This window comes from Vulpes lagopus, chromosome 11 (assembly GCF_018345385.1).
Source record: "Vulpes lagopus strain Blue_001 chromosome 11, ASM1834538v1, whole genome shotgun sequence".
NCBI classification, from domain to species: Eukaryota; Metazoa; Chordata; class Mammalia; order Carnivora; family Canidae; genus Vulpes; species Vulpes lagopus.
The window spans coordinates 76,978,417-76,991,726 of NC_054834.1; the positions used below are offsets into that span (position 1 = coordinate 76,978,417).

At 45.0% G+C, this 13,310-nt stretch overlaps 1 protein-coding gene across 1 annotated transcript in view; it reads left to right on the top strand.

Annotated features, from left to right (window-relative positions):
• Positions 1–5,900: 5,900 nt before the first annotated feature.
• ATL3 (atlastin GTPase 3) overlaps positions 5,901–13,310 on the top strand; it is a 62,046-nt gene continuing 54,636 nt past the window's right edge. Inside the window, exon 1 of the mRNA XM_041721820.1 lies at positions 5,901–6,278. Within this exon, the coding sequence (XP_041577754.1) occupies positions 6,233–6,278 (46 nt within the window). The 5' untranslated portion in view covers positions 5,901–6,232. The remainder of the gene's footprint in view (positions 6,279–13,310) is intronic.

Below are 13,310 nucleotides of genomic sequence, written 5' to 3' on the forward strand. Positions count from 1 at the left end.
GAATCAATATAGAGTTATAGTGGCTTGGGGAGGTCTTATGAAGCACAAAGTCCGGAGTTTCTAATAGTAAGGAGGTCATTAAAGGCAGAGGAGAATGGTATGAAGCAAATGCCAGGGGCTGCTTTTGTGCAAGTGTACAATAAGACCTCCTTCTGAGTAGTCCAGAAAAGCACCCCTCCTCCCACCACAACCCATGATGCACTTTAATGCTGACTTGTTTAGCAGAACTTGGCCTAGATTTTTTTTAATATATTTTTTAAAATTTTATTTATTTTTTCATGATAGTCACACACAGAGAGAGAGAGAGGCAGAGACATAGGCAGAGGGAGAAGCAGGCTCCATATAGGGAGCCTGATGTGGGATTCGATCCCGGGTCTCCAGGATCGCGCCCTGGGCCAAAGGCAGGTGCTAAACCGCTGCGCCACCCAGGGATCCCAACTTGGCCTAGATTTGATCCCTTCTTGACATTCCCCTCCACAGGCTGCCTTAGACCTACACATAGAATGCACAACCATCTGTGGTAGCTAGAGGGTCAGAAGTGTGATGCTGTGTAAGGTGTTTTGGGTGTGGTTAGCCCAGGTTGGCTAGAGCCAAGGGCTTAACAAGAGGGAGATAAAATGGGGGAGATGTGTTGGGACTAGAGTGTGGAGAAGCAATAATATAGCATAAGGAACTGAGGCTTCCTTTAAAGGCTAATGGGGATTCAGTGAATGTTTTCAGGCAGGGAAAGGCTCAGATGGGATTTTATTATTATTATTTTTTAAAGATTTATTTATTTGAGAGAGCAGATAGAGAGAGAGCATGGGGGAGGGGCAGGGAGAGGAGACACAGACGCCCCACTGAGCAGGGAGCCTGATATGGGCTCCATCCCAGGACTCTGGGATCAGGACCTGAGCTGAGGACAGATGCTTAACCAACTGAGCCACCCAGGCACCCCTAGATGGGATTTTTAAAGTGCTCCCTGGAGCATAGCCACTTCTCAGTTCTTTGGAGCAATTTTTCCTGCTGAGGCACTGAGCTGAGTCTCTTCTTCCTTGGCCCTGTCTGTATATGACTCGTATTTACCCAGCTAATTTCTCCACTCAGATTCTAGGCCATCTCATTATCCCATCTTTTTCTTGCGTATTAGAAAAAAATATATTTTTTCCTTTTTTTAAATATATTTCTTAATTAAAAAATTTCTTTGAGAGGTGCCTTGGTAGCTCAGTCAGTTAGGCATCTGCCTTTGGCTCAGGTCATGGTTTTGGGGTCCTGGGATTGAACCCCATGGCAGGCTTCCTGCTCTGCGGGGAGTCTGTTTCTCCCTCTCCCTCTGCCTGCCACTCCCCCGGCTTGTGATCTCTTCTCTCCCTCTTTTTTTTTTTTTTTTAAGATTTTATTTTATTCATGAGAGACACATAGAGAGAGGCAGAGACACAGGCAGAAGGAGATGCAGGCTCCCCTCAGGGACCTGTAGTGGAACTCGATCCCTGAATTCCAGGATCACACCCTAAGCCGAAAGCAGAGCCCAAGTGCTGAGCCATCCAGGTGTCCCAATAAATGCAATATTTTAAAAAACTCTTTGAATATATTCATATGTAATATATTCCCATATATATGAGTGTATATATGCCTTAAAGTTTTCTTCTGTTATTAACCCCTCTCCAGCTACTAGTCTCCCCTTCTACACACACATAGGTAAGTACTGTTAGGAGTTTTGCAAATGCAAAGGTGAATATAGCAATATCTTTATTCTCATTCACTCTAACACAAATGAATGCATGCTATACACAGTTAGGTATATTGCTTCCTTTCCTTAATAGTAAATTCTAGTAATTTTTCAAGTATCTTTTCTTTTAAGATTTTATTTCTTTATTCATGAGAGACAGAGAGAGAGAGAGAGAGAGAGGCAGGCAGAGGGGGAAGCAGGCTCCATGCAGGAAGCCCGATGTGGGACTCAATCCCAGGACTCCAGGATTATGCCCTGAACTGAGCAGACGCTTAACCACTGAGCCACCCAGGCATCCCTCAAGTATCTTTCTCGAAGAGACAGAGAGGCATGCTGTTAACAATAACAATAATGAAGCAGCTGGCAGGTCTTGAGCTTTTAGTGTTACCACTATGTTGAGGGCCTGATATCCAACTTTACCACACTCTATGAGTTATTGACTATTTTTCTTTTCTTTTGTTTTTAGGGAGAGAAGGGCAGGGGAGGGACAGAGGGAGAGGGAGAGATAATCTTTAGCTGGGTGTGGAGCCTGATGCAGGGCTCAATCTCATGACCCCAAGATCATAATCTGAGCTGAAATCAAGAGTTGGATGCTTAACTGACTGAGCCATCCAGGTACTCTATTTTCTTTTTATAAACTATGACACCAAGTCAATAACTCATTTTATACACTGAGCTTAGTAGGGTATAGATATTTAAATGACACCCAGCTGGGCACCTGGGTGGCACAATTGGTTAAGCGTCTGACTCTTGATTTTGGCTCAGGTCATAATCTCAGGGTCTTGGGAGCCAGTGCCTTGTGGGGCTCCCCACTCAGTGGGAAGTCTGCTTGAGGATTCTCTTCCCCTTGTTCTCTGCCCCAACCCTCCAAAATAAATAAATAAATCTTTAAAAAAAAATGATCCCCAAGGATGCCAGTAGTCCAGTCTGTCCCTTCTGAGGGTCCTGTTGCTTAAACATGGATCCTACGAGCAGGCAGTAGGAGAAAAGGCTGAACTGAGGCCCAGCACAGTCTCTGTGAGTGATAATTATTTACTTGGCTGTTTACCCCACAAGACTGTGAGTCTCTGGAGGACAGGAATGTGTCTTACGCATATGTCAGCAATACTGCCGAGCACTATGCCTGACACATAACAATTTTGGAAAGCTATTTTTGGAAAGCTTTGGAACCTGAGTCACAGTGGATGTCACTGCAGAAAACAATTTTGTTATTTCTGTGCTTCATAAAATACTTGATTACCTTGAATATTTATGATTTTGTTTTGGCTTTCCAGAATGAATATAATTACCAATTTTTGAGCACTACCCATGCATCAGTCATAATTACCAAATGCTTATATCTCATTTAACTCACAACAACTCAAAAGCATTTGGCAGCAGATAATGAAAGAAGTTCAAAGAGATTAACTAACTCACCCAAGTTTGCACAGCTAGTAAGCATCAGAGCCAGAATTCAAAGCCAAGTCAGTCTGACTCCAAGCCCTGTGGTCTTAACCATTGAAACATGTCTACATATCACTCGCTTCTGGAAAACCACGAGGAAAGCTCGGTATCTGGTCTTATCACATGACAATTCAGAATGAGATGGCTGAAGGCAGGCTGTGATCAGTATTATCAATTTTTAGCATTTTTAAAAAATATTTTTATTTATTTATTCACGAGAGAGAGAGGCAGAGACACAGGCAGAGGGAGAAGCAGGTGCCACGCAGGGAGCCCGACACAGGATTCGATCCTGGGACCCCAGGATCAGGCCCTGGGCTGAAGGTGATGCTAAACCGCTGAGCCACCCGGGCTGTCCATATTTAGCATTTTGAATGTCCATTGTTTTGATGACCCTGGCTATTTGAAAAGGAAACAACACTAACAACAAAACATATTTCTCGTTTACAGGAGTTGCTTTCTAAGCTGTGACTAATCCTAAAGTCTGCCTTTAATTTGTACTGTGTTGTTCTAAATGCCAAACACTTCTACAAGGTATGGAAGGCTGATGTGCTGAAAATTATATCGAGACAGATGTAATGTCAATGTTCCCGGTCACTTCCTGACAGGAAGCCCTACTGGGAGCCCTTAAAATAGAACAGGGTATTTTGTCCAAAAGCAAAAGTTAGGGCAGCCTAACTGAGCCTGGGTGGCTCAGCGGTTTAGCGCCGCCTTCAGCCCAGGGCCTGATCCTGGAGACCCAGGATAGAGTCCCATGTGGGCTCCCTGCATGGAGCCTGCTCTCCCTCTGCTTGTGTCTCTGCCTCTCTCTCTCTGTGTGTCTCTCATTAATAAATAAAAAAATAAAATATTAAAAAAGAAGCAAAAGTTAGGGACTTAATATTAAGGGAGCAAGAAAGTGAACGAGCAGTGCTAGGTGTCACATACCCCTTCTTTACTCGTCCATTCAGTACATATTAAGAATTTCTACTATTGGGCAGCCTGGGTGGCTCAGCGGTTTAGCGCCACCTTCAGCCCAGGGCTGATCCTCGTGACCCAGGATCAAGTCCCATGTCAGGTTCCCTGCATGGAGCCTGCTTCTCCCTCTGCCTGCGTCTCTGCCTCTCTCTTTCTCTGTCTCTCTGGTGAATAAATAAATAAAATCTTTAAAAAAATAATAATAAAAAAAGAATTTCTACTATCTGTCTGGCATTATATGAAGCACCGTGTATTTACATAGCAATGAACAAAAACAGACAAAAATTCCTATTCTAGTGGGAAGAGAAACCAAAAGATTATGTTTTACTTAAAACATAAGTTGGATGGTAAGAAGTCTAATCAAATTGGATGGGGAAGGGACTAGAGAATTCTGGGATGTGTGGTGCAGTTTTAAATTCCTGTACTGTGTGTTGCAATTGTGACAAGTCATTGGCCTTTGGCCCCTCTCTCTTTCCGAGCATGCCACAAAATGGCCTGGACTTGTGTCACATCTTGTAGGTCCTGCCTTCTGCACACCTAGTGTGAAACTTCAATAAGCACTTGCCCTGATGTTCATGTCTAGTTTCCTGCTGGCCAGAGTGGACTAGATCTAATCTAGACTCTTAAATCTAAAGGCTAGAGGAGGGTATTCAAGTAATCTTGAGAGTTTGGGGAGAATAAGAAGGCAGGGGGAAAATCAAAATAGGATCTCTTTAGATAAGATAAGGCAGAATTATCTCTTCACCTCTGTCCCAATCGCTCCAGAAGTAAGAAAAACAAACTAACAAAAACCGCTCAAAGGCTTGGCAGGGCCTGGAGGTAGCTGGAAGGAGTTTCTGAGTAGATTGTAATAGTTAAGGCAGAGGCAGAAGTGGGGCGCCTCGCTGGCTCAGAGGAGCATGCAAGCTCTTGATCTCCCGGTGGTGAATTCGATCCCCACGTTGGGGGCAAAGTTTATTTAAAAAGAAACAAACCAAACTTAAAAAACAGGCAGAAGAAAGTATAATAATTTATCTAATGAATGAGGGAATGGTGACGCCAAGAAATGGTGGTGGTGGTGGGATGGATGCCTCCAACTACCTACCTCGGATAACCGCTCCTACCTCAACAAATCCAAAATAACAAAATTCTTCACAACTGACATTTTCTTAATCGCATGTGAAATGTGAATAAAAGCATTTTCAGAGAACCTTGTTTTGTATTGCCCTAACACAGTTTAGGTAGGGTGTACTTGCAAAAGTAGCTTTCAGAACAAGCCCTTTTTAAGAAACACGGCCATAGCTTAGGCTGGACAAAGCCTAGGGAAGGAGTTTCACCGGAAGGTCTTAGCTATCAGAGTGGTGGTGATGGTCCACCACCAGGCTTGGCCAGGCACGCGATTATAAGGCGAAACTGATGGTGGTGGTAATGAAGTCACGTCCTCCTCTCCTTGTGAAGTCAAAATCGTTAAAAAACCAGAGCGCTCACGTCATCCAGGCTTGAGGCCTCCCTTTCGTCCTTCGGTCCCTGAACAACGAAACCGTCTCAAACGCAGCGGGTAGGGGTTACCAACTGGTTAGTTATCCCAAGTCCTCCGCCCCGGGGCTGGTCTCCGCAGTAGGATCTCGCCTGGGCTCGCTGGCCTGCCGGGCCTGAGCCGGCCCGCCCCTCCTCTCCCCGCATGGCCTGCTGGGAGTTGTAGTTCAGTCGTCGAAGAGCCGCGCCAAGCCCCTTCCCTCTCTTCCGCTTCCTCCCTGCCCCGGATGAGTGTGCAGAATAGGGACAGCATGCGGGGGCAGCCAAAGAGCGTGGGACTACAATTCCCAATGGCCTGCCGCCGCGGGTGTGCAGTCCCAGGTAGCCGGCGACGCGCTGGCTCGCACAAGCACGCGCGTCGGGCGGTGGCAGGATTCGGCCGCGTGCGGCTTTCCGTTCCGGCCCGCCCCGCGCTCGCCGCGCCTAGCGCTGTCCGTCGGGCCTCGCACACCCGCCCTGTGGTCGTTCCCTCGAAGCTCTCGGCGCCCCTCCTTCACCCCAGTTTCTTTTAGAGGCCAGGCCCCGCCCGTTTCCCGCCTCCTGGGCCCGGTTCGTTCCCGATTCAGCCCGCCCCTCTCTGCGCCCCTGCTGCCTCTGCTAGGCGGAGGCTCCATGTTGTCCCCTCAGCGAGTGGTAGCGGCTGCCTCGGGAGGAGCAGGTGAGGCGCCCAATTTTCCCCGCCGCCCTCCCGACTAGAGCCCCGAGGAGGCCGCCCGCCCCGCCGCTCGTTCGTCGTCCCGGGGTCGGGACCCTGCGCCCCTCGCCGGAGGACCCTCGGCCGCGAATTCAGGGCCGGGTGCTGCCGGCGGGGCGCGGGCGGCGGGGCGCGGGCGGCGCCTCCCTGGGCTCCCGGTGGGAGCGGCCGCCCTCGGGGTCGGGGTCGGGCCCGGCGCTCCGGGGAGGCCGGCAGGGCTGGAGGGCCGGGGGGCGGGCGGGCGGGCGGCGTCCCGCAGCTGCGGCCCTGCCGGCCCCGCCCGGGTCGAGGGCGCGCTCCGGGGCTGCGGCCCCCTCCCTGCCTGGCACTAAGCAGGCTCGCGGGCCGGGGCCCGGGCAGCGGGAAGGTGGATGCTTTTACGTCCAGTCTTTGACAAAGTGCTGGAGCGTCTTGGTGTTGGAAGCTTTATTTTTATCCTAACGACCTCGAGGCGCTGACAGTTAGGAAAGTTGATTTCTAAACCCACGCTAATTTCCATAAGCGAATTAACAATGTGGCCTAAATTGCTTTTTAAGAAGTTCTTTTAGTGCGTTTGGCATCGTACGTTGTTCCGTTGCTTTCCCGAGGACGTGAAAAGATAGCAAAATAATTCAAAACTAGGAGAGTCATCAAAAATGGAAGGATACTTCATGTCATTTTTACCTGGCTTTATTCTTGCTTAATGTGTATGCTGTTGACATCGCCAAAAGTTCCACTTGCGAAATTTAAAGGCAGAAAAAGAAAACATTAAATCCCAGCCCTCAAAAAATTTGTATACGAAGCTGGGTGGACTGTTTTGTGAAAGGGAGAAAAAAACCGCGATCTCATGTTTTGTCTTCTTTTGGAGAAGTTTCTCAAAAGCTACGTGGTTTTAATCCGTGTCAAGTGTTCATCATTGCAGTGAGCCGAAATTCCAATTAGGGGTCCCCCCCCCCCCACTTTGCATAGAAACTAGCTTGTAGGGGATCCCTGGGTGGCTCAGCGGTTTCGCGCCTGCCTTTGGCCCAGGGCGCGATCCTGGAGTCTCGGGATCGAGTCCCGCGTCGGGCTCCCTGCATGGAGCCTGCTTCTCCCTCTGCCTGTGTCTCTGCCTCTCTCTCTCTCTCTCTCTCTCTCTCTGTCTCTCATAAATAAATAAAAATAAATCTTAAAAAAAAAAAAAAGAAATTAGCTTCTAGTTTACAAGTCCCTGTTTCTGCTTTGCCACCTGTAAAGGAAAGGCTTAGATGAAAAGTATTTCTATGTAGTGAAGAATGAACACTACTATTAACAGCACATTGTTTTATTAACTACCCCTTACTGTCATTGGAGTGATCGTGAAATTAAGAAAAATGACAACAGAGGATAAATACTTATACTAGCATATTTTTTTGTAGTTTCCACTCCATAGGACTTGTTTAGAATAGGCTTTTTGAAATATTCTGTGGTGGAGCACATGTGTTTTCATTTCTATGCCTTCTGAACCTTAGAATAAAGGGTACGTGCACACTAATTCTTTAAAATGAGATAATAGAGGATCGTAAGAAGCAAGAAATTAACAGAAAGTTGTCTTCCTCCCCTAAGCCCCAGTGGTAGGTCATTAAACAGTTTGGTTACATATTAAGATTCCTATGAAATAGGGAACCCTCGGTTGTGTGAACTTGTTTGAGAATGGTGTAAGAATTTACCTATAATGACTAGGCATGCCTGTTAAAGTTTCTGTTGGCTTGTGAGCTGAGAAATTCTTCAAATAACATAGCTGCATTTTAAAGCTAATTTGAATTTTAAAACATTTTTCCAAGTTCTCTTTGAGGTTTTAGGAGTATATTCTCTAAAAAACCTCAAGAGGGAAAGTGAGGATAAAGCTTTTATCTAAAAGAAAAAAAACCTTTAGTTGCTGTAGGTCTGTGAATCTCAGGTCTGCTGCATGATTAAAATAACCTGTGATATTTAAAACCTGACAATGCATGGAACCCACAGATTCTGATTTACTTCCTTCAGTGGCCAAGCAACAGTTAAAAAAAGAGTCCTGAGTAATTCTAATTTGTATAGTAATGTAAAATTATCCTATAGGTGGTTGCTTACATTTGAATTGATTTGTTACTTTATAGGAAGTATAATTTATAATATCAGTGTTTGTTACTAGAAGTTGATGCTTTTTGCAAATTTGTAAAAAATGTTTTTTATTAGCATGTGTTTAGATAGAACTTATTGATATATTTCACAGTTAAAATATATTACCAGTTAGGAAATAGACTATACTGGTATAGTCAGTGAAAAAACAAGGTAGATTAACTTTTAATGTCTTGAAATGATAAGGAATCCAAGTCAAATATTAAATTAAAACCTTTTTCATCTGGAACACAAAACCTTCGGGTAACCAAATTGATTTTGGCGATTTTTTTATTTTTAGGGAAGAGTCAAATAAGATGAATATTGAACTCACTCTATTAAAAAAAAGTGTTTTTTTTTTTCCTATAGCATAGCCTGGCATCATTTTTAGATTCAGCCTGCTCTTTGCATTTCTGAATCTTAGGTACTGTTTAGTCATAATTGACCTTATAAATCCATAAAGCACTACAAAATTGACGAAATGTGGTTTTGTTCAGCATCCTGTGCTAAAGTAGGAAGATGTTATGCCAGATGAATTGAGAAAAGGTTTTCTCTTAAACTCTTTAATTGATTAGAATGTAAATTTCCCCCAATATTCTCTTTTGTTGGTTATAAGTATTTTTATTGAAACAGCCAAAGAAGTGTACGTGTATCTACTAGCATACTTACTGCCTTAAGACAAAAGAGAGTATATAAAAGCACTCTCCCACCTTGAGCCAAATGGAACCACTTCCAGCAGTTTGAGTTGGCTGAGAGCTTACCCTCATATATGATGATGTGTTTTCTCTGGCCTTGCCTGAATTAGGAACTTTAAAGACTGCCAGTGAGAACAAGGCCTGAAATGGTATGCTTCTGTTTTTGGGTGTGTTGCTCTTGTCCTTTAGTAAATGGGTTTCAAAAGGAGACTGGAAAACTCAGGTCATAACTTTACCCTGAGTCATACACTCTACTTGGTGAAATGTTTCTGAAACTGTAGTTAATTTGATTTGCTTTGTGGAGCTCTCTGAATAGTAAAGATGAACACCAAGGCTGGCTCTACCATAGTGGTTCTTTTTTTGATCCCGGGACTCTAGGACGGCGCCCTGAGCTGAAGGCAGATTCTCAACCACTGAACCACTCAGGCATCCCACCACAGTGATTCTTAACCCAGGGTGATTTTGCTGTGTTGGGACATTTAGCAATATCTGCATACATTTTGGGGTCTTATAAGCAGGAGGTAGCACTACTGGTATCTAGCGGGGAGAGGCCAGAGTTGCTGCTAAATATCCTACAATGAATAGGATAGTTCCCCACAACTGAGCTATCCAGTATAAAATACTGGTAGTACCAAGGTTGGGAAACCCTGGTCTATACTGTTGAATTGATCAACTAAATTCTGTATGAATTTTCTGAAGTAGCAGTTGTACCTGCTTCCAGTTAACTAGTTTCATTGAATTTATCACTGTTCAGGTGGGCTTTTCAAATATTTGAGGGGAATTTAAACTTTAAACCCCCTATAATGTTTTCTTTTTTTAAAATTTTTAAAAAAAATTTATTTATGATAGTCACACAGAGAGCTAGAGAGAGGCAGAGACATAGACAGAGGGAGAAGCAGGCTCCATGCACCGGGAGCCCGACGCGGGATTCGATCCCAGGTCTCCAGGATTGTGCCCTGGGCCAAAGGCAGGCGCCAAACCGCTGTGCCACCCAGGGATCCCCTATTTTCTGATAGAATTTATTTCTTAGAATTTTTTTTTTCTTTATTTATGAGAAACACACAGAGAGAGAGAGAGGCAGAGACACAGGCAGAGGGAGAAGCAGGCTCCATGCAGGGAGCCTGATGTGGGACTTGATCCCTAGTCTCCAGGATCAGGCCCTGGGCTGAAGGCAGCGCTAAACCGCTGAGCCACCTGGGCTGCCCGAATTTATATTTTCCATAGTACTGAAAAGGCCAATTATGGATCAGTAGTCTCACCTACTTTTATTTAGTCTATGCAGCTACTTTATTTTTCTTAAGATTTATTTATTTATTAGAGAGAGGGGAGAGGGGGGTGAGCGCACAAGTGGGAGGGGCAGAAAGGGAGAGAGAATCCAAAGCAGACCATGTACTGAGTGTGGAGCCCATTGTGGGGCTCCCATCTTACAACCTCCAGGTCACAACCTGAGCTGAAACCAAGAGTCAGATAGATGGTCAACCTATTGTGTCACCCAAGACCCCCTTGCAGCTACTTTTAAAAAAAATCTCTTAAAAATTCAGTGTTAGGTCATTCTAGAAGAGCTAATATTGTAATTTAGTCAGATCACTACAAAGTCTTCCCTGTGATAATTAGTTTCACCTGTTAAGTCTTTCACCTTATTTCTACTTGGATTGTCTGTGTCATTTTAGTGCAGAGCCAGTCTGTTGAATGCAATTATTACAGAAATTATTTGAATAGGTATACTTAAACCTATTGGCTAGTCTGGATTAAGTTGTGTTTTTACCAAAAGTAAAGGGTAAATCAGTACTTTAAAAGGTAATTAGAGAAAAGGTCGTCGCTTCCACATAAACTGTTGAAAGGCTTTTTAATTATCCAAATATTTTTTTTTTTTAATTATCCAAATATTTTCAGCATTTCCTACATACCTGAATGATGGCTGATTCAGGATTACTGTGCACTATTTACAGCATTGTCAGAATTTTTTTTTTTAAGATTTCATTCATTTATTCATGAGAGACACAGAGAGGCAGAGACAGGCAGAGGGAGAAGCAGGCTCCTTGGGGGAGCCCGATGTGGGACTCAATCCCAGGACCCCGGGATCACTGTCTGAGCCAAAGGCAGACGCTCAACCACTGAGCCACCCAGGCGCCCAGCATTTGTCAGAATTAACAGCATGATATGGTATTTTTCTACTCCCCCCCCCCCCTTTTTTTTAAGATTTTATTTTATTTATTCATGAGAGACAGAGAGAGGGAGAGACATAGGCAGAGGGAGAAGCAGGCTCCATCCCAGGACTCTAGGACCACGGCCTGGTCGGAAGGGAGGTGCCAAACCGCTGAGCCACCCAGCGATCCCCTCTGCTCCCCATTTTTAAAAAACATAGGTTTTAAGTTCACTTACATGTATATGGGTGACACATGTGACTATGGTCAGGCCATATCTTTGTGTACAATCTGTCTCATCTGTTACTCATATAAAAGAACATAATACAGCATTAACCTCATTATTACAAATAAGCATTAACTTTATGTGAGTGAGCCTTACTGTTGTCTCAGAGTGGATATTTAGATCTGGGGAAATAATTGCTTCACTAAAGAGAGAAGGCATGCAAAGTTGTCAAAGGTTTTTTTAGTACCATTCCAGGGGGTTAGATCTCCAGAGTTTAAGATTCCTGAGAAGTGGGGGTAATTTCACTGCAATTAGAGGGAACTCCCTCCTGCTTCCCCCCAGAAACCCTCAAAACAAAACTCCAAAGCTCAAAAGCTTTTGTGTGAGTTCTTACTGAGCAAGTTGCTTTAATGTTTTTTTTTTTTAAATTTTTTTAAAAATTTTTATTTATTTAATTATGATAGTCACACACACACAGAGAGAGAGAGAGAGAGAGAGGCAGAGACACAGGCAGAGGAAGAAGCAGGCTCCATGCACCGGGAGCCTGATGTGGGATTCGATCCCGGGTCTCCAGGATCGCGCCCTGGGCCAAAGGCAGGCGCCAAACCGCTGCGCCACCCAGGGATCCCTAATGTTTTTATCATTGTAAATTTTCATCTGTTCTTGTACAATTTATTTATTTTTATTTTTTTTTAAGATTTTATTTATTTATTCATGAGCAACACAGAGAGAGACCTAGAGAGAGGAAGAGACACAGGCAGAGGGAAAAGCAGAAGCAGGCTCCATGCAGGGAGCCCGACGTGGGACTCGATCCCTGGTCTCCAGGATCACGCCCCAGGCTGCAGGTGGGACTCGATCCCTGGTCTCCAGGATCACGCCCCAGGCTGCAGGTGGCGCCAAACCGCTGCGCCACGGGGGCTGCCCTGTTCTTGTACAATTTAAATTAAGCCAAGGGATGAATAGATTACCTAGCAAGTGTGGCCAATTTAGATACCCAGGAAATATTCAATTGTTAAAGAGTCATTGAATCTTAGAGCTAGAATATAGCTTCACCTAACTGCCTGGTTTTGTAGAGGAAACAAAGAAGTAAAATGATTTACTTATGTGGTTACAATCATTGTAAAGCTGGGCCCTGAGGGTTAGGAAAGGCCTTTCTCTTGTACATTCTGCTTCACTTGAGAGTAACAACCTTTGCCAAAAGGAACTTAAGTCATAAAAGGAAGTAAGGGGCTTGTGGATGGTGCAGTTAAGCAAGTCTTGGTTTCTTTAAAGATTTTATTTATTCATGAGAGACAGGGAGAGAGAGAGAGAGAGAGAGAGACAGAGACAGAGACACAGGCAGAGGGAGAAGCAGGCTTCATGCAGGGAGCTCGACATGGGACTTGATCCCAGGTCTCTAGGATCACGCCCTGGGCTGAAGGCGGTGCCCGCAACTGTTGGTTTCAACTCAGGTCATGGTCTCGGGGTCATGGGATTGAGGCCTGAGTCGGGCTCCAAGCTCAGTACAAAATCTGTTCAAGATTCTCTCTCTCTCTCTCTCTCTCTCTCTCTCTCTCTCTCTCTCTCTCTCTCTCTCTCTCTCGGCAGCCCTGGTGGCGCAGCGGTTTAGCGCCGCCTGCAGCCCGGGGTGTGATCCTGGAGACACGGAATCGAATCCCATGTCGGGCTCCCTGTGTGGAGCCTGCTTCTCCCTCTGCCTATGTCTCTGCCTCCCTCTCCCTCTCTCTCTCTGTCTCTATGAATGAATAAATAAAAATCTTAAAAAAAAAAATTCTCTCTCCCTTTCCTTTCTGCACCCTCAGCCCTGTGCTCACTCTCAATCAATAGAAAAAGGGGGGGG